Source organism: Phocoena phocoena, chromosome 1 (assembly GCF_963924675.1).
Source record: "Phocoena phocoena chromosome 1, mPhoPho1.1, whole genome shotgun sequence".
Lineage (NCBI taxonomy): Eukaryota > Metazoa > Chordata > Mammalia > Artiodactyla > Phocoenidae > Phocoena > Phocoena phocoena.
The window spans coordinates 46,025,163-46,049,310 of NC_089219.1; the positions used below are offsets into that span (position 1 = coordinate 46,025,163).

The window sequence follows — 24,148 nt, forward strand, 5'->3', positions numbered from 1 at the left end:
GAGTGTTTGCAGCAGCACTGCTCACAACGCCGATAGGTGGAAACCACTCAAACGTCCACCAGCAGGGGAGTGGAAAAACCAACTGTGGTCCAGCCACACAATGGAGAATTATTCAGCCACAAAAAGGAAGGATGTGCTGATACATGCTACAGCGTGGATGAACCTTGAAAACAGGCTTAGTGAAAGAAGCCGGGCACAAAAGGCCACATGTTGTATGATTCCATTTAAATAAAATGTCTAGAATAGGTAAATCCATAGAGACAGAATGCAAGACTGATGGCTGCCAGAGTATGGGGAAAGGGAATGGGGAGTAACTGCTTAATGGGTACAGGATTTCCTCTTAGGGAGATGAAAATATTTTGAAACTAGATATAGTAGACACATAACATCATGAATGTTATCAAAATACCACTGAATTGTACACGTTAAAATGTTTGATTTTATGTTTTCAGTTCAATTAAAAAAAAGAAATAAAAAGCTACCCACTCAGCCCATCTGAGGACCTGTGCTCTGGCTCCTCCTCTGCCTGGTGTGTCCTCCCTACGTTCAGGTCCCGCTCACAAGGCATCTCCTGAGAGGCCTTCCCTGGTCGCTTATTTAAAGTGTCACTGCTCCCCGTCGCTCATCACACAACAGCAAATTCCTGCTCACACGTCAAGGCCACGCCTGACAGCTACCTCCAGCCCTGGGCAGGACCAGCCACTTCCTCTTCTCAGGCCGCAGTCTGTCTGCTCGGCTGGGCTACAGCTCCTCAAGGACAGAACAGGTCTGTGTTCCCCAAAGCACTGGGCCCCGCGCCCCACCTTCTGGCACAGGCAGGTGTGTGGGGACAGCCCGCTGCTTTAAGGCAAGGTGGCTGCTCCTGAAGAAGGAAGCACTGTGCTGCTGGCTAAGAGGCTGTTCTGGTCCCTAGGACAAAGCCACTCTTTTCCCCCAAGGGAGGGGAAACCATCCTGGTTGCCAGCCTGGCCAGGAGCCAGGACTACCAGGAAATCCTAGCCTCACCTGGAGCTCCCAGAAGATGCTGCGCGTGTGGCGGTGGTAGTAGTGTCTCAAGGGGATGTACTCCAGGCCCTCGCGGTTTGTCTTCAGGTAGTTCTCCACGTGCTTGAAGAACCACGGCTTGTAGTAGTTGCCAATGCTATTCAGCTGCAATGACAGAGGGCACTGTGTCAGGCCACAGGCAAGCCCCAATGCCATCGGGGCGTAACAGTGATACCCGGCTTCTGTTCAGCACTCCTGGCCTCTCCAGAGCTCTTTCATGTCTAGTATTGCCTTGGAGGCTCTTGAAAGCCGGGCGAGGTTACTAAACAGAGCCGGCATTCTCTAGCAGAGAGAGCAGAAGCTCACAGAGGTTAAGTGGTGAGCGCTGGGCCCAGCAGCGAACTCCCGACGGGCTCGAGAGCTCAGCCTGCTACTCCTCCTCGGTGAGAGGACTGAAGTGCCGATGTCTGTAGCCGTCGGCCACAGTGCAGCGCTCCATACAGGCGTGTTCCTCCCCACCTCCCTCCCACGAGGCCAGCGTCGGCACGAACACTGAGCGTGGGTCATCCTCCCCACTGGGTCCCACAGCCGACAGCACTAACTGACCACGTTGCTCTCCCTGCTGCCCTGGACCAAGCTCCACATCCTCTGGCCACAGCGCTCCCCCCACGCAGCCACCATCAACAGAGGAAGCTCACAGTAAAGCCACCGTCTTCCCTGGCACTGGGCCCCGTGGTCTCCAAGCCTAAATCATATATTTAGCTGGTGTTTTCTTCAGCCCTAAATGGTTCAGGACTCTATCTACTGTGTGCCCTGGGATGACTTAGCTTCTCTGAGCCTCAGCTTCCTCACCCATGAAAGGAACTATGGGCCGATGCTTTTGAGACAGGCAGGGCAGCAACCCGGAAGGGTCATGGGCTTCAGGTTGGGCGGCTGAGGCCAGACCCTGGCTGTCACCCACTAGCTGTGTGACCTGGCGCAGGACACTCTGAGCTTGTTTCTTCATGTGTAAAATGGCAATAAAAATAAATACTTTGTGGGAGATCTCTGTGATTATTAGAAATTACATACACACACACTGCAGACGCTCGGGCCCATGTCATACCAGCTTCTCTTGGGGTGGGAGAGGCACCCGAGTTTTATGGGGCAGGTGAGATCACACCCAGCAAAGGGCAGGAGGAAGCAGAGAGTGCAGGCCGCATAGGAGAGGCCGCGTAGGAGAGGTAGAATGTTGCCAGGGGACCATCAGGGAGGGAAAGACAGGAGCAGAGGCAAGAAGTAAGCAAGCCCAGGGTGGCTAGAGAATAATCACAGCACGGGCTAAGTGCCCACACTCCAGGGAGGCAGGACCAGTACCCGAGTATTCACTCTTTGTCCCCTCCATGACTTTGCATACATTCATTATCTCTTCCATGACCTTGCACACATTCCTTCTTTATCTCCTCCACGACCTTGCACAGCAGGGCTGTCCCTGCTTCACTAACCAGGAGAAAGAATCATCAAGGTTGAAGGGACTACCCGAGGTCACAAGGCTGGCAAGAGGCAAGGACTCAAGCACATTCCATGTTGCAAAAGAAGGCCAAGGCGGATGGCGGGGTTGAATGGTGGGTTCTGGAATGTGGGCGTTATAAAAAAAAAAAAAAAAAACTATTAATTTTTTTCCTGATTCTAAAAGCAACGTACGCTCCTTGTGAAAACTTCAGACACTGCAGTAATGTGTAACCTGAGAGATGCCCCTGCAGCCTCACCCTCCAGAGGGAACTACTAAAAACCGAAATGTATTCATTAGGTTTTATTTTCACACACACACAGATTTATATAAATGGGACTGCCGTGTGCCTACTGTTTACTGATCTGCTGTCTCCACTTATAATGCACTAGGCTGATCTTGGCAGGTTACTTAGCCTCTCTGAGCCTCATTTTCAGTACAAGCAGAATGGTTAGAGAGACTACAAGAGATAAGGCAGGAAGTGCCAAGCACGGGGCCTGCCCACAGCAGGGGCACAGTATTCAGTTCCCGGTCCTCTCACTGCACCCAGCCCCTCGGCAGCTCCCTCCACCCTGGAGCCAGGCAACCGCTGCCCTCCACCTCTGGCAGCCAACACTTGCAGCCCATCTGGGGGTCACCGCTGTGTGCAGGCCACTCTGCTGCTAGGCCACTCTGCAGTGCGGAAACCAGGCCACAAAGTACCAGGAACCGGGCTAAAGAGCCTGCTTGTCCAAGTCAGTTAGAGCGTGGAAAGTGCGGGGCAGGGCAGAAGTCACCATAGGCTGGCCTCCACCTGTGAATGCAAAGGGGAGTCAGATCCAACAGGAACAGAGCAGCTTGATCTAACCCCAGGTGGACCTGGTCACACACCGGCAGAGGCACCAGCTGCGTGATGAACCCGAGACTCGGGGGTACCCGCACTCCTGGTGTTCGTGGACTCATCGGTAACTCTTTGTGCCAGAGAAGCCTGGGACATGATAAAGAACCTGGATGGCACATCTCTCCTGGGGCACACGGCGGCCGTGGCAGCCAAGAGGCGGCAGGAGTTCCAGTTCCAGCCCAAGCACTTAGATAACAAGCCAATTCCTATCTCTGGGCTCCCCTGTAAAACGGGGGTGGCTGCCTTCCCCCAGGGTGGACAGTGCCTGGGCATGCAGGGACAAACACCCGAGCAGCCTGCCGAACAGGCATGTTTGGGAGGAATGCTCTTCAGATGAAACACGCACATGCCTCTGGCACCCATCACTCTCCCCCAGCCCCAGGCCCCGTTCTCATCCGACATCATGGGAACACTTTGCAAAAGTCTATGGCCCGAGGCCCGGCCCCTCTGCCACTGATACCAGGCAAGCCTCTGGGGAAAACCTTGGTCTTCCTGGGAAATAAGGGAACTGGTCAGTGTTCAAACGATTTAAAAGCTGTACAATCCCTTTTGCCCAACTGCAACCTTAGGTGGCACCTAAAACATCAAAGAGATGACTTTCAGTACAAAGGGGGTGGTGATACCCCTTGGTCCCGGCCCTTAGCTTATCACCACTGGCAGCCTCCAGAGGAACATCTCAGACAAGGTGGAAAACCTCTGGACGAGACCTCCTTGCCAGGTGACTAGGTTCAGAGTGACACACTGCCTGGCCTTTGGCCCGACCTGAGCTCAGGCAGAGCCAGGGCCCGGGGACACCAGAACGTTTGGGCTCAGTGTCTGAAGCCCCACTCCTTCTCCAGGATCTCCATCCTCCAGTGCTCACTAGTGTCCCATAAAGAATGGTGCTTGATCAAAGTCTGCAGATGACGACAAATTCTAGAAGCTGGTATGGCGGGAAACAAACACCCAACCAGGAGTCAGAGACCCAAACTTAAATCTGCCCCATGCTTGCCGTGGGTCTTCAGAGGAGCCTCTTTCCCCTTCTGGGCCTCCGTTCCTTATTTGGAGAGGGAATTGTATCAGATGATTTTTGAGTCCTTTTGGATTTTAAAATGCTTTAAGTATACAGGGATAGATCAAGAGCCTTAAAAGTGCCTATCCTTTGTTGTACTAATTCTACTTGAAGGTATTATTCAAATTATAGACAAAAGATGTCCACTGCTACGTTAATTAAAATAATGAAAACCAGGGTGCCACTTTAATTTCCAACTATGGGGCAGTGGTTTAGTAGAGGATAGGGCATTTGCTCACTGCAATGTTTCTGCAGTCATTAAACATGAAGGTAATGTAACGATATGTAGAAATGCTTATCGCACTAAACCAGAAACTACAAATTTGAACTGGTGATCACAGCTGAAGACAAACAAACCGAAACACTGTGCAAAGAGATGGTAACCTTGAAAGTACCTGAGAACTGCAAAATAAAACGAGCTACTATTTTTAACCCTATCAGATTGGCAAAAATGAAAGAGTGATGCTATCTAGCACTGGCAAGAACGTGGGGGAAAGGTATTCTCACACACCACTGCGTCGCTGGAAGTGGACAGAAGCACACATTTCTGGCAGGTCACTGGTCATGTCTATCAATATTTAATATACTCAAACCCCTGGGTCAGGCATTCCTTTTTTTGGACTCAATCCTACAGAAATGCATGTACAAGAGGCCAAGGATAGATGCAAGAGAATCTTCAATGCAATATTATTTGTAAGAGCAAAACATTTTAAGCAAAATAAATGCTCATCAGGAAGCAATGAGTTAGGCTAATTACAGGCAACAGAAAGCATGGGATAAAACGAGGGCATGGGCATGAACACACGCGTACATGTGCATGCACACGCACAGGCCTTGAAGAGTGCAGCGTTACAAGTGGTTGCCCTGGGAGCATGCTTGGGTGAAGAGATGCACTTTAGCTTTTTCTTTATATATTTCAACATTGTTGTACTACTTTTGTAAAAGCTTTAAAAACATCTGTGCATCGAAAAGAGAGGAAATAAATCAAACACATTAGCAAGAGCTGGATTGGGTCATATTTATAGGTGGGGTCTTTTCTTTCCTTTTACTTCTGTACACTTTCCAAGCCTCTCATAATAAGCACAAATCCTTTCTCAATGGAGAAAGAACGGCTATTAAAAATTACACAGTGTATGCTGAAGGGGTGTGAATCTGGATTCTGAGGCATCAAATCAATTACTCAAATCTTGGCTTTGTCGTCTTGTAGAAGTTTACATTGGCCTCTCGGAGCCTTGGTTTCTTCATCTATAAAATGGGGTTACTGTGAGGATCGAAGATTACGCCTATCGAGAGACACACACGTTACCTGGCAGATGGTAGGGGCAGAGTAAATGGATACTTTGGTCACAGCCTAAGACGGCCGACTACAGATCCTGCTGCCCAGGTGGGCTGACCCAGGTCGCAGCCTCAAAGAGCGTGGCTGCCAGGGTTAGGGTGGGGAATCAGGCTCCATCCCAGCCCATCCAGGCCCTCCTCCTCCGGGCCTACCTTGCCAGGCTCTGCCTCATCGGTCATGACCCCCGTCATGATTACAGCTTCCTCCAGGGAGTAGAGCAGCCCTTCCACGAAGTGGTTCTCCTGCCGCTGGGACTCACGGGTGAACCTGTCACAGATGGCCTCCAGGCCGCACACCGGCTCAAACCGCAGCTTGACGTACTTCTTGGCGGGGATGATGCGGATTTCGGCGGCCACCAGGAAGCCCAGGGTCCCGCAGGACCAGGGCACAGCGTAGAACAGGTCCGAGTTCTCCGACTGTGAGGCGGAGTGGACACATGCTGAATGTTTGACCCCCAAAACCCAGTGCTGCAGTGAGTCATCAGTGGGGCGCAGAGGACCCGGGGCCTGGGCTAAATCCCTGTCCTGGCACTATCTGTGTCAACCTGAACAAGGACCTCACAACTGCACTTTCTGGGCCTCAGTCCTCCCCCTGCAGCTTCAGCATGACATTTGACCTTACACTGCCCTCTGTATCAGGGATGCTCAGGGAGAGTGCATCCTCTCTCCTCCACAGGGGCTATCCCTGGACCACAGGCTACCCAGGAAGAGGCCAGGACCAGCTCTGCCCAGAGTCCTAAAATGAGGGACCAAGGGCCAGGGGTCCCAGGGCAGGCTAGAGAGAGATGAACCCTTAATGAGGCTCAAGGTAGCCAGAGAACATTAAAATGGGCCATTACTGAAACTTACAAAGCCTTTCCCATTCCATTAGCTGTGAATTCCCCCCTCCCCAACCACAGTCCAGGGCAAGCATTAACATTCCTGCTTGAATGGGTAAGGAGAATGCAGCTCCAAGAGGTGACAATGGCTCACCCAAGGCTTCCCCCCAATTCAGTGCAGCGATGTCGGGCTCAGGCAAGGCCGCCTGACACCTGATCCAGCGACCCTCCTTCTAACCTCATGATTTCCTTGTTTTGGTATTTGTCTTGGAGACAAACAACTTTTCCTCTGGCCGTTCTAAGGTAGCTTCTTTGATTCTAATAAAGCTTCTTGTGAAGAAGTCTAGCCTTGTCCAGGCTTTATGGAGAGGACAGTCCTGTGGGGTCTCTGCTCACGCTGAACGCCCTTGGTGCTGGTGTGGTGGGTGCAGCGAGGTGGTGGGGTGAAGGCCATGCTGGAACAGGGGAGCTCTGCAGCAGGCTGGCAGAAGTCTCTGCAACAGCAGACATGGGCCTCCCGATGCCCATCTGGGCCACCACCTGATCACACTGTCAGCTCATAGCAGTAATAACCAGGTGTCCGCCGCACACCCAGCTCTGTGCTAGGAGCTTAACATACGGCATCTACGTTCTCCTCCTGACAACGCATTTGCCAGATGAGGAAACTGGACCTCAGAGAAGGGAAGTAATTCATGAATGCCTGTCTCCTTTCTCTGCTCATAATAAACAGGTTAGAAGGCAAGGCCCAGCGAGCGTTTCGGGAAACGTGCTGAACTGGTGTGAATCCTGCAAGAGGTCTATCTCGTCCAGACCGGAGCTCTCAAGGCTGGAGTCCTGCCCTGGACTCTGTGAGGCCAACAACTCTGGTGGCTCTCAGAAACATTCACTTCTAAAGGGTCACACTGTTCCTCCCATCCCAGGGGCTCCTTAGATATGCTCAGTGAGATCTGAGTTTATTTAAAGTTTCAATCTGTCCTGCTCCGTAACTGTTTGCATCCTACTTTGGGCTGGGGAATTGCCTTTTATTTCTCCAAAACAGCCCCTCTTATTACTGTTGGTTACACCTCACCACTGGCATAGAATGTTGATGCTTGGGCCCGACTTCAAGACAGTATGGTGACATGAATTGCTAAGGGCATTGACTTGGGAGCCCGATAAGCTGGGTTTGAATCCCAGCTGTGTGGGATTTACTAGCTGTGTGACCTTGGGCAAGTTTATTAACCTCTCTGTGCTTTAGTTTCCTATCTGTAAAATGTGTCTAATAACAGTACCTACCTCATAAAGTTGCTTAACAATTAAATGCCTTAATATACATGAGGCATTTACAACAGTATCTGAACACATATCAGGGGCTACATAAATCTCTGTTATAATTATGGATACAGACCCAGACTGGACAGGTGTATTTGAAACGAAGCACCCCCAGGGGAGCCACCTCCCAGGGGTCCTTAATGCCCAGAGCAGGCTGGTGGGGGCATCCCCCATCTCTGAACTCACCGGTGTGCATCGCACAAAGCTGCCATCGGCCAGGACCAGCTCGTAGGCAGTGCAGATGTGCTGGAACAGGCCATACTTGTGGGATGAAGACTCGATGCCTGTGCCCATGATCAGTCCCCCTGTGAGACATGTGCATTAGCCAGGCAGAGCTGGAAGGGGGTCGGGGAGAGCTGGGAAAAGGACACCTTGCTGGAGCTGGGGAAACTCAGAGCATGAAGGAGGCATGACAGGGCTGGCAGATCTTAGGGGAGATTTCCCATCTCTATGGATGTAGAGAGCAGGAGAGAGAAGGAGGGCCTAAGATGTGGGCATGAGGGCTTGCTTAGAGGTGGAAGATGGGTGGGAGACCCCGTCAAGGGCACTCACGCCATCACCTCTGGCCAGATACAACCTAGAACCTGTGTATTCATTTCAACAGGGACATTGATGAAAGGAGGGTTGGTTGGGTGGGGGAAGCCGTGTCCCTTGGGAACAGTTAAAGGACCTGAAGGTGTTTCCCCTGGAGAAGAAAAGGCTCTGGGACCTTGAATCCTATGGAAGGAGAGACTAGACTTATTCTGTGTGTTCCACAGGGCAGAACTGGAGCAATGGATGCAAGTCACAGGGAAGCAGGTTCCAAACAGCGATTGAAAAGTGCATTCTGATAACGTAAGCTGTTCAGACAGGGACTGACAGGCAGTGAGTGCCCTGTCTTTGGTGCTGGACGAGCAGACAGGGTGACATCCGTCACAGATGGGACAGTGGTGACTCCTGGACCTGATGGAAGGTGGGCCGAGGTTCCTCAGCTCTGATGCTAGGTCTGTCTGAGTTCTCACCCACTGTGAGGTCATCCAACTCGGGCAACACAGGCAGAGTCCAGCCAATGGAGGTCAGCAGGGCAGTCACCTGACCCATGGTCACCAACGGCTCCACGCGGACAATCTGCTGACACAGAAGAGAGACCCTGGGTCACAAGGAGGCTGCCAGGCCTAATGGGGGCTTCTGTCTGCAGAAGGTGTTATCCCAGACCTTCCCAAACAATCAATATGGGGATTCCTAGATGGGCTTTAGAGCCTCTTTCCGGAGCATTCCGCCACCTTTAGTTACAGTGAATGGGCTTTCTGGTGCTGGGTTAGGTAGTGTTCAATCTTGTTCTTTCAAATACCTTTATATTTAATACTTAGTTTATTTTTCTTCTAGAAGAAGAAATACTCATTTATTTGGAAGAAACAGCATATACGAAGAAGACAAAAATCATTAATCCTAGTTCTTCGAAGTTATCAATGTTAATACTGGAGTATATCTCCTTTCAGTCTTTTCCCATGCATATCTATATTACTATTTTTATGTTTTGATACAACACACACACATGCCCACAAATGCAAACACACATAACACAGACTTTTTTAAAAAATTTAATGCTATACTGTGACATGATCCCTTGTCATTAAATGCTCCTGGAAAACATGATTTTTGTTCAAAGGACAGGGCAATATTAATTCAGTATCTGGCATCATTGGTTTTCTTGGCTTTGTGCATGTTAGACCTGGTATTTCTACCGATACAGTATTCCTATAGTTTCTCAAACTGTTCAATTTGACATAATCTTCAATAGGAACTAATGCTTCTCTTTTTCTAGGGTGTGTAAAATTCAGAACCAGGAAGATTCATCCCCTCTGACCCTAAACACGGTCCTAAAGTAAACTGCTTGGGGAAATTGGATCCCAAAGATTACAGGTGGGGAATTTTGTAGTGTGTCCATATTCCACTGTAGATCAAAGAAGCCCAACTAAAAGAATTGTGGACTGACTGACAAGACGACTGTGTATTGAGCAAAAATTCTTTTTGAAAGGGCTATCTTGAAGATTATGACCCAAACACTGGAGGAACTGAGGTGACCGGCAGTAGAAGGAAATCCTTAAAAATTTATTGACTTAAACGATTTTGCCTATGTTACACATAAAAAAAAAAAAGTTTGTGCTTAAAAAAAAACATGATTTTTAATGGACACACGAATACACCATCAGGAGGACTTCTGCTTTCAGTCAAAATGGAGCGAAAAGAACCAGTTTAACCTGCTGCCTGGAGAAAAAAAGGACAAAATATATGAAACAGGAGTTTTCAACAGAGTAAACATCAGGCAGGGAAGTTAATGATTGCTGACAGGAAACAAACAGGGTGAGCTCTATGAAGGCCCCAGCTAACTGCCTGGAGTTAGGCGGTGCAGGAAGGGAGAGCCCAGTGCACCCTGAGTCGAGGGCCCTAGAAGACCAAGGTGAATAGAGTCTGCAGGACAGAGTCCCGGAAAGGAGAGAACTGCAGAGAGAAAACTCTGAAGTACTGTGAAGACTGCCCGTTGAGTATTCAACTGAGGACCGATTGGTGCATACACAGGACAAAATTACCAGAGGCTGAGGCCAGGGGAAGAGCCTGGCAGGTAACAGTGCCAGGGGCTCACACAGGGCAGGAAATAGTATCTGTTCCCACAAGCCAGACTGGAAAACTTCATGACTCCCAGGGCACTGGGTAGAGTACTCAGAATATTCTTGCCTGAGCAGCGGGGAATAATTGCCCCTAGATTACATGCTGCTCCAGCCCCACCTGAAAAATCAACACCAAACAGGATCAAACTGTTTCTCAGTAACTCGGCTCTATCTTAGAACGAAGCTCACTAAGGTCTACAGGGGTACAAAAATATCCAGCACCCCACACAAGGTAAAATTCATGATGCCTAGAATCCAATCAAAGTTCACCAGGCATGCAAAGAGGCGGGAAGATTCAACCCATGAGGAGAATAATCAATCAATGTGTTTTGATAAAACAGACCCAGAATTGACACAGATATTAAAATCAGCAAACAAGGACATTAAAATAATTATTGATACTGTATTCCCTACGCTCAGAACGTTAAGTACAGACATTTAAAAGGCAGTAAAAGGATCCAAAGCAAATTTCTAGAAATGAAAACCACAATGTTAGAGATGAAAAATACACTGGTTGGAACTGACAGCAAATTAGACACTGCAGAAGAAGAGTGATGAATTTAAATACACAGCAATAGAAACTATCCAAGATGAAACACACGGAGGAAAAAAACCTTTAATGAACAGCATATCAGTGAGCTGAGCTGTGGAACTACTTCAAGTGGCCCAACATATGTGTAATAGCAGTCCTCAAAGGAGAGAGAGGAAGGGAAAGAAAAATATTTGAAGAAAAAATGACCCCCAAAATTTCAAATTTGATGAAAAATTATATGACTCCAGAGCACAAGAATTATGAAGAAAACTATACCACAGCACATTGTAATAATTGCTCAAAACTAGTTATAAAGATAAAATCTTAAAAGCAGCCAGCGGAAAAAGATAAGTTACATACAGAGGAACAAAGATAAGGATGAGAGATTTCTTGTTAGAAATAACGCAAGCAAGAAGACACTGGAGGGCTTACCTGGTGGCACAGTGGTTGAGAATCTGCCTGGCAACGCAGGGGACACGGGTTCACGCCCTGGTCCGGGAAGATCCCACATGCCACAGAGCAACTAAGCCCGTGCACCACAACTACTGAGGCTGCGCTCTAAAGCCCAGGAGCCACAACTACTGAGCCTGTGTACCACAACTACTGAAGCCCACACACCTAGAGCCCGTGCTCAGCAACAAGAGAAGCCACCACAATGAGAAGCCCTCGTACTGCAACGAAGAGTAGCCCCTGCTCGCAACTAGAGAAAGCCCGCACACAGCAACAAAGACTCAACGCAGCCAAAAACAAAATAAATTTATTTTTTAAAAAAAAAGACACTGGAGCATCTTTAAAGTACTGAAGGAAAAAACTGTCAACCTGGAGTCCCACGCCCACTGAAAATATCTTTCAAAAATGAAGGCAACCTCATACCCATTAGGACGGCTATTATTAAAAACAAAACAAAACCAGAAAATAACAAGTGTTGGTGAGGATTTGGAAAAATTAAAACCCTCGTGCACTGTTGGTGGGGATGTTAAAATGGTGCAGCCACTATGCAAAACAGTATGGCTGTTCCTCAAAAAATTAAAACTACCATGTGATCCAGCAATTCCACTTCTGGGTATATACCCAAAAGAATTGAAAGCAGCGTCTTGAAATGCTGTGTGTACACCCATGTTCATAGCAGCATTATTCACAATAGCTAAAACATAGAAGCAGCCCAAGTGTCCATGGATGAATGAGTGGATAAGCAAAATGTGGTATGTACATACAATGGAATCTTATTCAGCCTTAAAAAGGAAGAAAGTTCTGTAATATGCTACAACATGGATAAACCTTGAAGACATTATGCTAAGTCAAATAAGCCAGTCACAAAAGGACAAATACTGTATGATTCCATTTACATGAGTTACTTAGAGTGGTTAAAATCATAGAAACAGATAGTAGAATATGGTTGCCAGGGTCAGGGGGGAGGGGAGAATGGGGAGTTATTGTTTAATGGATATAGAGTTTCAATTTTACAAGAAGAAAAGAGTCATGGGGATGGGTGGTGGTGATGGCTGAATGACAAGGTGCATATATTTAATACCACTGAACTGCATACTTAAAAGTGGTTAAGATGGTAATTGTTATGTGTATGTTACCACAACACAAGTTGGAAAAGAAATGAAGACAAAATAAATTATTTCAGACATACAACAGCTGAAAGATTCATCACCAGCAAAATCACCATTTAAGAAATGTCAAAGGAGGTTCTTCAGGCAGAAGGAAAATGAAACAGATGGAAATACAAATCTACAAAATGGAATGAAGAAATGGTAACTATATGGGTAAGTATATAAGATTTTTCTTATTATTTAAACTTCTTTAAAAGATAACTATTAATAACAACAATAATGTAGTGTGGGGTTTATAACATATATAAAAGTAAAAGGAGGACAGTAACAGCACAAAGGTGGAAAGAAGAGAAATGGAAGCATATTATTCTAAGATTCTTATACTGTACATGAAATGGGATACCATCACTTGAAGGTAGAGTGTGACAAGGAAAGTGTATACCATAAATCCTAAAACAACTGCTAAAATAACAAAACAAAGGCTTATAGCTAGTAAGTCAACATAAATTATGAAAATTATTCAGTAATCCAAAAGCGGACAGAAAAAAAGAAAAAAGGAACAAAGAACAGATGCGACAGATAGAAAACAAAGAGCAAGGCAACAAATTTAAATCAAACCGTGTCAATAATAACATTAAATGTAAATGGTCTTAAATCTGAATTAAAAGGCAGAAATTGTCAGATTGGATAAAAAAGCAAGACCTAATTATATGCTGCCTACAAGAAACACTTTAACTATAAAGATACAAATAGATTAAAAGGAAAATGATGGGGCTTCCCTGGTGGCACAGTGGTTGAGAGTCCGCCTGCCGATGCAGGGGATACGGGTTTGTGTCCCGGTCCGGGAAGATCCCACATGCCGCAGAGCGGCTGGGCCCGTGAGCCATGGCCTCTGAGCCTGCGCGTCTGGAGCCTGTGCTCCACAACGGGAGAGGCCACAACAGTGAGAGGCCCGCATACCACAAAAAAAAAAAAAAAAAAGGAAAATGATGGAAAAAGATACACCATGTCACCACTTAGTCAAAAAATGCTGGAGTGGCTTCATTAATATCAGACAAAGTAGATTTCTGGGCAAAGAATATAACTAGTAATAGAAAAGGTCATTTCACAGATACATGCACCCCTATGTTCATAGCACTATTTACAATAGTCAAGACATAGAAACAACCTAAATGTCCACTGATGATGAATGGATAAAGAAGATGTGATATATATATATATATATTGGAATATTACTCAGCCATAAAAAAGAATGAAATAATGCCATTTACAGCAACATGGATGGACCTAGAGATTATCATACTAAGTGAAGTAAGTCATGAGAAAGACAAATACCATATGATATCACTTATATGTGGAATCTAAACTACGACACAAATGAACATGTCTACGAAACAAACAGATTCACAAACATAAAGAACAAACTTGTGGTTGCCAAGGGGGAGGTGGGGTGGGGGAGGGAAAGATTGGGAGTTTGGGATTATCAGATGCAAACTATTATACATAGGATGGATAAACAAGAAGTCCTACTGTATAGCACAGGGAACTATAGTCAATATCCTGTGATAAACCATAATGGAAAAGAATATGAAAAAGAATATATATATGTATAACTGAATCACTTTGCTGTACAGCAGAAATTAACACAACATTGTAAATCAACTATACTTCAATAAAATAAATTTTTAAAAAAGGTCATTTCACAATGATAAAGAGATCATTTGGGCTTCCCTGGTGGCACAGTGGTTAAGAATCCGCCTGCTAATGCAGGGGACATGGGTTCGAGCCCTGGTCCAGGAAGATCCCACATGCTGCAGAGCAACTAAGCCTGTGTGCCACAACTACTGAGCCTGCGCTCTAGAGCTTGCATGCCACAACTACTGAAGCCCTCACGCCTAGAGCCTGTGCTCCGCAACAAGAGAAGCCACCACAATGAGAAGCCCACGCACCACAACAAAGAGTAGCCCCTGCTCACCGCAACTAGAGAAAACCCACGCGCAGCAATGAAGACCCAATGCAGCCAAAAATAAATAAATTTATTTTAAAAAAAAGAGATCAATTAATCAACAGGACATAAAAATCCGAAACATTTATATACCTAATAACAGAGCTTCAAATTACATGAAGCAAACACTGAAAGAAGTGCAAGAGATATAAACAAATCTACAATCACAGGCAGATTTCAATATCCCCCTTTCAAGAATTGATGGAATAAGTAAAAAGAAAATTCATAAGGATATAGAAGACTTGAACAACACTATCAACCAATTTGACCTAATTGACACTTACAGTACACATCACCCCAAAACAGCAGAATACACTTTTTGTTTTTTAAAAGGCACAAGGAACACTTACGAAGTAGACCATATTCTGGGCCATAAAGTATGTCTCAATAAGTTGAAAAGCATTCTAATCATATAAAGTATGTTTTCTGACAACAACTAAATTAAATTAGAAATCAATAACAGAAAGATCTCTGGAAAATCCCAAATATTTGGAAACTAAATAACATACTTCTAAAAGACCTCTGGGTCAAAGCAGATATCAAAAAGGAAACCAGAAAGTAGTCTGAACTGAATGAAAATGAAAAGGTAAGATATCAGATTTGCGGATGGCTCTAAAACCGTGCTTAGGTGGAAATTTATAGCACTAAACATCTATATTAAAAAAAAAAAGAAAGGTCTAAGTCAATGGCCTCTGCTGTCACCTTAAAAAACTAGACAAAGAAGAGTAAAATTAAACCCAAAGTCAGCAAAGAAAGAAATTAACAAAAATCAAACAGAAGTCAATGGAATAGAAAACAAACAAAAAGAGAGAACAATCAATGAAACCAAAAGCTAGTTCTCTGAGATCAGTAAAACTGATTAACCTCTAGCCAGACTGCTCAGGAAGAAAAGAAAGCAGACACAAAATGACCAGAATCAGGAATGAAAGATATGACATCACTACAGATTCTACAGATGTTCACAGGACAGTAAGGGAATACTATGAATAACTTTATGTCAATCAATTATACAACTTAGTGAAATGGACAAATACCTTTAGAGACACAAATTGCCAAAGTTCACTGAGGAGAAACAAATAAACTGAGGAGCCCTGTATCTATTAAAAAAAATTAACTTGCAGATAAAAACTTGCTCACAGGGCTTCCCTGGTGGCGCAGTGGTTGAGAGTCCGCCTGCCGATGCAGGGAACGCGGGTTCGTGCCCCGGTCTGGGAAGATCCCACATGCCGGGTGGCGGCTGGGCCCGTGAGCCGTGGCCGCTGAGCCTGCGTGTCCGGAGCCTGTGCTCCGCAACGGGAGAGGCCACAACAGTGAGAGGCCCGCGTACCGCAAAAAAAAAAAAAAAAAAAAACTTGCTCACAAACAGAACTCCAGGCCCAGATGGCTTCACTGGTTAATTCCACTAATTATTAAAGAAATAATACAAATTCTATACAAACTCCTTCAGAAGAGTGAAAAGGAAGGAATACTTCCCAGCTCATTCTTTTGGACTTATTATTATAAAGCTACAGTAACCAAGACAGTGTGTTCTTGGCATACAGATGGGTGAACAGATCAATAGAACAGCAGAGTCCAGAAACAGACCTGTGTATATGGACAACTGATTTCAACAAAGGTGCAAAGGCAATTCAGTGGAGAAAGGATTGTGTTTTCAACAAAACAGGCTGGGCCAATTGGAAATCCACGTGCAAAAAAAATTTTTTGGGACCCATATCTCACATCATATGCAAAAATTAACTCAAAATGGATCGTAGTTCTAAATGTAAACCCTAAAAAATATAATACTGCTGGAAGAAAACAGAAGAGAAAACCTTTGTGACATGGAGTAGGGCAAGATTTCTTACATAAAATGTCAAAAGCACAAGCTATAAAAGAAATTACTAAATCCGACTTCATCAAAATTAAAAATTTCTGGTTTTCAAAAGACAAGCCAAAGCCCGGGAGAAAATATTTACAAATTGTATATATGATGAAGGTCTTGTTTCTAGTAAGAAAACAAACAACCCAATTAAAAACTTTTAGCAAAACACTTGAACAAGCACTTCACCAAAGATATACAAAGGGCAAATACGCACATGAAAAGATGCCCAATATCATTCATTAGTCATTAGGAAAATGCAAGTTAAAACCACACTGAGATACCTACTATACACCAACTGAATGGCTAAAATTAAGACTAACCATACCAAGTTTACGATGATATGGAACAACTGGAATACTTGCGGGAACGTAAATGCTACGGCTACCTCGGAAAACACTTTGGCAGTTTTTAAAAAGTTAACCATACACCTACCATATGACCCAGCTATTCCACTGCCGGGTATTTACCCAAAAGAAACAAGAGCATATGTCCACCCCATGACTATATACAAATGCTCCTTGCCACTTTACTTGTAACAGCCCCAAACTGGAAACAACCCAAACATCCATCAATAAGTGAAAGAATAAACAAACTGTGACAGATATATATATATAATATATATAAAACCAGAATGTACTTCTGATACATGCTTCAACGTGGATGAATCTCAGAATAATTACGCTGAGTGAAAGAAGCCAGACAAAATAAAAGAGAGTACATAATGCATGATTCTATTTATATAAAACTCTAAATACAAACCCATCTATAGTGATGAAAAGCAGGTCATTATTTGCTTAGGGATGTGGGGAAAAGAGGCAGGGAGGAACCTGAGGAAGGGATTACAAAGTGGCATGAAGAAACTTTTGGGGTGATGGTTCATTGTCTTGATTGTGGTAATGGTTTCACAGGTGCATACATATGTCAAAATTTATTATCAATTGTACATTTTACATGCAGTTTATTGTACGTCAAGTATATGTCAAGAAAGCTGTTAAGGAAAAAAAGGCACAGGGAAATTAAGCAACTTGGCCAAGGTGTCACAACAAAATGCCATGACGTGGATATACCATATTTAACAACTCACTACTATTCGATATTGTGTTGTCTTTGATTAAAAACAAAGCCGTGATACAATCTCTCTCTCTGAGTTGTTTTTAAGTTTATTTCCCTTTTCCTTGAGCCCAGTTTCAAGAAGTAGAAATACTAGATAGGCCAAAGAGTATGCACACATCTAACGCTATTAACAAGTGGGTCCCCAGAAAGCTTGGAACGAGGCCCACCCTCTGAGCCACCTCCACAGCCCAATTTTTACCAGCATGCTTCCTTACTGGGAAGAGGTAAATAGGTTCATTTTTGTCTCTTATTTTTGCCCATGATTTCCCCATCCCTGTCTTCCTGTAGAACTGCAGATAATCAAAGAATCCCCCTGAGCTCTCATTTTGCCCACCTGTGAGATGGGGCTATGACCATTCTCTTCCAAAGCTGTGAGGCTCTAGAGGATGGCAATGGTGGGCAGAGCCTTCTGTGATGACCAAGGGCCATGGTCCTGTCCACTCTGAGACGCCTTTGGCTAAAATCATCTCCCCGTGAGTCATTTGCACCAGGGGCAGTGCCCCACCCACTCCCAGAGCCAGGGAACCATGCCACTCTCACCTGTTTCTTGGTGTCCACCTCCAGAATGTCCATCAGGTTGATCATGATGTTTTTGTGTGTCTTCTTGTACTTCCCAACCCGCAGTGAGACGGTAAGCCAGCCAGGGCGCCCCGTACACATGAAGGTCTTGCTGCCCTGCTCCTTCCATTCCCGTACCTGCAGACATGAGAAGAGGCTGAGCTGGGCCTGCCAGAGATCCCCTGGGCAGCTCACAGCCTTGCTTTCAGGAGAGGGAGCTGGGAATTTACCGAGGCCCTGAATCCTTCCAGGTACCAGGAGGAGCGGAATGATGAAACACCCACTGGCCCTATCCTCTGGACTCTCCCTGGCTAGTGAGGCCGACAGAAAAGCCAAAGTGCTGCCACATCAAAAAGCAGAATGAAAAAAGAGCAAGAGAACAGGATCAAAGCACTTTGAAAACATTTATTCTCACTGCAAAGTTCAGGACAGGTTTCGTAATGGTAGTAATAACAACCGCACAAATGATAACTATTTACTAGCTGCCACCATTGTACCAAGCACTGCTGTATCTTGTCTCACTTAATTCTCACAACAACCCCAGGTGGCTGGGATGACCTGCCTCCTTTTGCAAACGAAGAAAATGAGAGGCAAAATAACTTGTCCAAGGTCACACAACCACTGAAGGGCAGAGCCCAGATTCACCATCAGAACTAACTAACTTTAGGCTTGGAAGGATAAATGGACTCGAATTAATAGTCAACAGAGTAACAGCTAACATTTACTGAGGCTTATTAGGTGCCAAGCCCTGTTCCAAGCATTTGCGCATGTTAACTCATGCATCACTAGCAGGGGGAGAGAACAGGCAGGGGAGGCCCACCAAGCCAATGGAAGGAAGAACTTTTGCAAAACCCTTCTGTAAGTGACCAGAGCACAAAGTACAGAGAAGAAATGGCCCAGGAAATGACAAGCCCATCAGGAACATGGGAGGAAGCATGCCCTTCCTGCTGATGGACAAGGGCAGGGAGGTGGATATCTGTTGCTGTGACCTGCGACCACCCATGTCCTCTTCATCTGCTTGTAACACTCCCATCTTCCTTTGGTCCAGGTGAAGCTGATTCCCCTCCTGCCCCAGGAGATGGGCACATGACTGAGGTCTGATTCTATCCTCCTGGCCACAGTGACTGGTTCAGGGATGGGTCTGTGATCCAAGTGAAGCCAGTTAAGACCAATCCTGGGAGAGGCCCTCTCACTTCACTTGGGTTTGCTAGGCTAGTTGGATGTAAGCCAGAAACTGCTGGGGCCTCCGCAGGGAGACGGCCTCCCTGAGAGTAAAGTCAACTCAGAGGAGAGCAGAGCCAAGGGATGGCAGCTGGAGATGAATCCTGGATCCGGTGATGTCTGAGCCACTTTTACTCCTGGACTTTTCAAGACCTGGGTCAATGAAGTCCCTTTTTACTCAAGCCAGTTGGAGTTGATTTTCTATCACTTGCAACCAAGAGTCCTTGGAAGAAGCTGGACTGAAGCTGGTCAGGCAAACAGTTCAATGTGGGGAAGAACTGTTCTGCGATTGGAGAGGCCAGGGTGCCACGTGAAGCAGAGATGTTCACGCAGAGGGGTGTTACTGAGGAAGGGATTCCTGTGAGTAGGGGGTAAAGGGATGACCAGGCAGACCTTGCCCCTGCCTGACTCTGCAGTCCCACGACTTAATACAAGATCAGAGGTGTGGAGGATGGATTGGGACAGCTGCATGCAGCCTGGAATGGGAAGGGGGGCAGTGGGGCATGAAGTGAATGTGGAGACCATCAAGCCTGAAACATCGGTTGGGTTGGATCCTGACCAGAGCCAACCAAGATTTCGGGCAGGGAGGCAATCCTGTGAAGTGTTGCCCTTATGACTAAGGGCAGGCCAAGGAGAGGTGGGGAGGGCCCAGGGAACAGGCAACTGGTCAGGTAGCTATTATCACATTCCAGGTGTGAGGCAACGGAACCAGACCTCCAGGGTGGAATGAAATGGGCTGGGAAAGAAGAAATGTCACAGTTCAGGCTCTGAAATCAAGCTGTCCTGAGTTCCAGACCCATTTACTAGCTATATCATCTTGGGAACATGACTTACAGTTTGAACCTCAATATCTCCCACCTGCAGAACAGGTACAAGACCTACCAGGGTGGTCCTTTTCCGGTAAGCTGCCTGAGGTGACCTCTAAAAATGATTCGGTATTCACTTGACCCAGAAAACCCCACAAAATCATGCAAATTAAGAGGTTCGAATCTTCGTGTTCACTTTAAGAACACTGGTGAAACTGTCCAGGCCGTTAAGGGTATGCATAACCGAAAAGCCACCAAGTATCTGACGGATATCACTTTACAGAAGCAATGTGTGCCATTCTGTTGTTACAATGGTGGATAGTAGGTGTGCCCAGGCCGAACAGTGGGGCTGGACGCGGGGTCAGTGGCCCAAAAGGAGTGCTGAATTTTGACAGCACATGCTCAAAAATGCAGAGAGCAATGCTGAACTTAAGGGCTTAAATGCAGATTCTCTGGTCATTGAGCACATCCAAGTGAATAAAGCCCCCAAGATGCGGCATAGGACTTAACAGAGCTCATGGTCACATCAACCCGTACATGAGCTCTCCCTGCCACACTGAGATGATCTTTACTGAAAAAGAGCAGATTGTTACTAAACCAGAAGAGGAGGTTGCACAAGAAAAATATATTCCAGAAGAAACTGAAGAAATAAAAACTTATGGCCTACGGAACTTCCCTGGTGGCACAGTGGTTAAGAATCCACCTGCCAATGCAGGGTACACGGGTTCGAGCCCTGGTCCGGGAAGATCCCACATGCTGCGGAGCAACTAAGCCCGTGCACCACAACTACTGAGCCTGCGCTTTAGAGCCCATGAGCCACAACTACTGAGCCCACACACCACAACTACTGAGCTCATGTGCCACAACAACTGAAGCCTGCGCACCTAGAGCCCGTGCTCCACAACAAGAGAAGCCACCACAATGAGAGCCCCCGCACGCCGCAACTAGAGAAAAGCCTGCGTGCAGCAACGGAGACTCAATGCAGCCAAAAATTAATTAATTAATTAAACAAAACAAAACAACAACAAAAAACTTATGGCTTGGGAATAAATGCCACACACAAAAAAAATGCAGGGCTTCCCTGGTGGCGCAGTGGTTGAGAGTCCGCCTGCCGATGCAGGGGACGTGGGTTCATGCCCCGATCCGGGAAGATCCCACATGCCGCGGAGTGGCTGGGCCCCTGAGCCATGGCCGCTGAGCCTGCGCGTCTGGAGCCTGTGCTCCGCAACGGGAGAGGCCACAACAGTGAGAGGCCCGCGTACCGCAAAAAAAAAAAAAAAAAAACAAAAAAAACAAAAAACAAATAAAAGTTAAAAAAAAAAAGACCTAAGTTTTAAAGAAAAAAAAGTGTTGCTGTGAGGATGAGAAATAATGGTCATCAATGGCATGGGGTGTGGCACAGGGCAGGTCCTCAGCAGCGGGCCAGTCTGGCAAGGCCCGTCATCTTCCTGTCCCTAGTGAGCCCTTTGGTTTAGCTTAGGTTCCTAAGCACTCACTGTGCTGCTTTGGGCCAGGGCCCATGGGATAGAGGGGAGTCGGATAGCAGTCTCTGCCTTCAAGGAGCTCACACTCTGATGGGGCAGACTAGCAGGTAAATCAAGAATCTGAACACACAGAAAGAACTAGGCAACAGGGTGCATTTGGAACAGAGGGTAGGCTGGGCTCTGGAGCTGTGACTGTGACCAGCGCAACCCATGGCAGCCTGAGTAAAGCACTTCCAGATGTTGCCTGCTCCCACCTGGCCCAAGGTCTATCCCTCACAGGGATGGCTCTCCGCATCCATCTTCATGCTCTTGGAGGCAGAACCCAGCCAGCAGCAAACAGAACATGGAGGCTGCTACACCTGTGGCGAGGGTGGCAGCAGGAAACAGAAGCTCTTTGCAACCTGACGCCAGTAAGAGAGGAACATAAGGAGGGGCAGAGGGAGCAAGAAACTGCCCAGGCCTGATGCCCAGGCCTGATGCCCATGCCAGCTGTGGCCATGAAGGAGGAGGCGCGGCTGTGAGCGGCAGCAGGGGCAGGGGTTCTGTGGGTGCTGACATAGGGAAGGACGTATAGAGTTACTGGGAGGCGGGCACTGCCTTGTCAAGAGTGAGCGCCTGGCGCAGGGTCTGTGAGGCTCCCCACCCTGGTGTGGGGCTACCTTTTCACTTTAGTCCTCTATTATAAGAAGGCGGAAAGCTCCTTCTTGCTAAGGAGTAGACTCCAAACTGAAGGGCCCTCCCCAACCTAGTTCCAAACTGACTTTCCAACCTTCTGCCTCTCTTCTCCTATGCTCACGCTTTCCCCCAGTCACTCCCCCTGCTTCCCAGTCTCCAGCGCCAGGTGAACCTTCCTGAAGACCCCCTTCTCCTCTGAAATCGATTGGGCCGGGTGAGAGCTACTTGAGCATGGCTCACCTACCCTCTCTTATGATTCTTTACATCCCTGCAGATCCCCGCACGTACTCTGCACATAGTAGGCACTCCATAAATGTCGGAGCAATGCTCTGTTCTACTCTTTTGCTTACTCCGTTCCCTCTCCGGAAGCACCCCTCCCCCCAGTTATATTTTTGTTTAGTTCAAATCCCACTCAGACGCCACCTCCTCCGTGAAGCCCTGGCTCCCCCGCGCCGCGCACCACTTCGCGCCTGGCTCCCGCCCCACCCGGCTCCGCTCACCTGCTTCTGGATGTCCCGCACGCGCTGCTCGTGCAGCCGCGGCGCGCTGCTGAGCTTGAACACCACCCAGGCGCGCACATAGTAGTAGATGTCGAAGATGAGCGAGAGCGGCAGGAGGAAGAGGCACACGAACACCCAGCGCTGGTGGATGAGCACGAACTCCAGCCCCTTCACGCGGACCCAGAGCAGGAAGAGCAGAGCGCACACTGCCAGCGACACGGCGGGCTCCATGGTGGAGCCGGCGGCTCACCGCGCGGGGGAGGGGATGCCGGCTCGCGCAGCTGGTCACCGCCACCCGCTCTTCGCCGGCCTGCGCTCGCAGCTGCCCGCGGCCCGCTCCCCGCGAGCCCGAGGACACCTCGCCGCCTCGCGATTGGCTCGGGTCGCAAAGGTTCGGTGGGCCGAGACCCGGGTGGTGACCAATGGCGAGCCGCGCCGGGGATCGGACCAGGAACCTGCTGCTTTTATTGGCTGCGGGAGTCAGGCCGCTCCACCCTCTTCTCCTCTCAGACACGCTGGGAGGGGGTGGCCGGGGACCCTGGCGCTGGTGGGGTCTACGGCGCTCTGCGGCTCCGGGATTCAGGTTTCCCGGCCCTGGGGACTGAGGAGTCGCCCCGCCGCTGAGGGGCGCGGCTGCAACCTCCTCCCCTCCTCCTTAGGTGGCGCCTTCTCGTGAGGCGCGTTAAGCGGTCATGCGTTCGGTTACCTCCCGGGGGTTCGGGTCGGGGCGCCCCACGCCTTGGCCGTCACCCTGCAGCTTGGCCGAGGATGCCCGTACCGGCCAGGGAGGGTGGAAACCTGGCCTCGACCTACACAGGTCGTGTCACTCTATGCCCTCATGGCCACGAGATGCACCTTTTCATTTTTCGAGGCGCTTTCTGTAAATTCATTTGAGTTACGCAACAGTCCAGCGGCGGGTAGTTGTGAGCCCGTTTTATAGATGAGGAAACATCCTAGAAGGGTGAAGGCCTGCCTCTGAACTCCCGAGGACTTAAGAAATGTAGGCTAGGGTTGGCGCTCTTCCCCCTCTCCCGCTATACTGAGGGGGAGGGGAGGACTGGGGAAAAGGACTGAAGGAAGGTACCGGCTCTGTAAACTTATAGTTCCCGCTCTGCCAGGCAGCGTTGCAGGCCCTGGGACAGGGTGGTGAGCAAAGCAGACGGCCCAGCCCTCAAGGAGCAGCCAGTCCAGAGGAGCGTGACTGTTACCAGCAAAAGCTTAAATCCAGTGTCATTTGCATTCCACTGCAATCCTGTAGAGAGACAGTTACTTCTTATGGAATTTTAGGAAGTGTAGATTTTTTTATTTTAGAAGCCAA

The 24,148-nt window shown here is 47.6% G+C and overlaps 1 protein-coding gene and 1 non-coding gene across 2 annotated transcripts in view; one reads left to right on the top strand and one right to left on the bottom strand.

Annotated features, from left to right (window-relative positions):
• Window positions 1-23,121, bottom strand: part of DHCR24 (24-dehydrocholesterol reductase) — a 33,778-nt gene extending 10,657 nt beyond the window's left edge. Inside the window, exons 1-6 of the mRNA XM_065881817.1 lie at window positions 22,831-23,121; window positions 18,127-18,282; window positions 8,870-8,975; window positions 8,055-8,173; window positions 5,893-6,156; window positions 1,006-1,149 (exon numbers count right to left, since the gene is read on the bottom strand). Of these exons, the coding sequence (XP_065737889.1) occupies window positions 1,006-1,149; window positions 5,893-6,156; window positions 8,055-8,173; window positions 8,870-8,975; window positions 18,127-18,282; window positions 22,831-23,061 (1,020 nt within the window). The 5' untranslated portion in view covers window positions 23,062-23,121. The remainder of the gene's footprint in view (window positions 1-1,005; window positions 1,150-5,892; window positions 6,157-8,054; window positions 8,174-8,869; window positions 8,976-18,126; window positions 18,283-22,830) is intronic.
• Window positions 9,476-9,602, top strand: LOC136140942 (small nucleolar RNA SNORA8). The gene has a single exon (XR_010657685.1). It is a non-coding gene; the product is annotated as a small nucleolar RNA SNORA8 (small nucleolar RNA).
• Window positions 23,122-24,148: the final 1,027 nt, after the last annotated feature.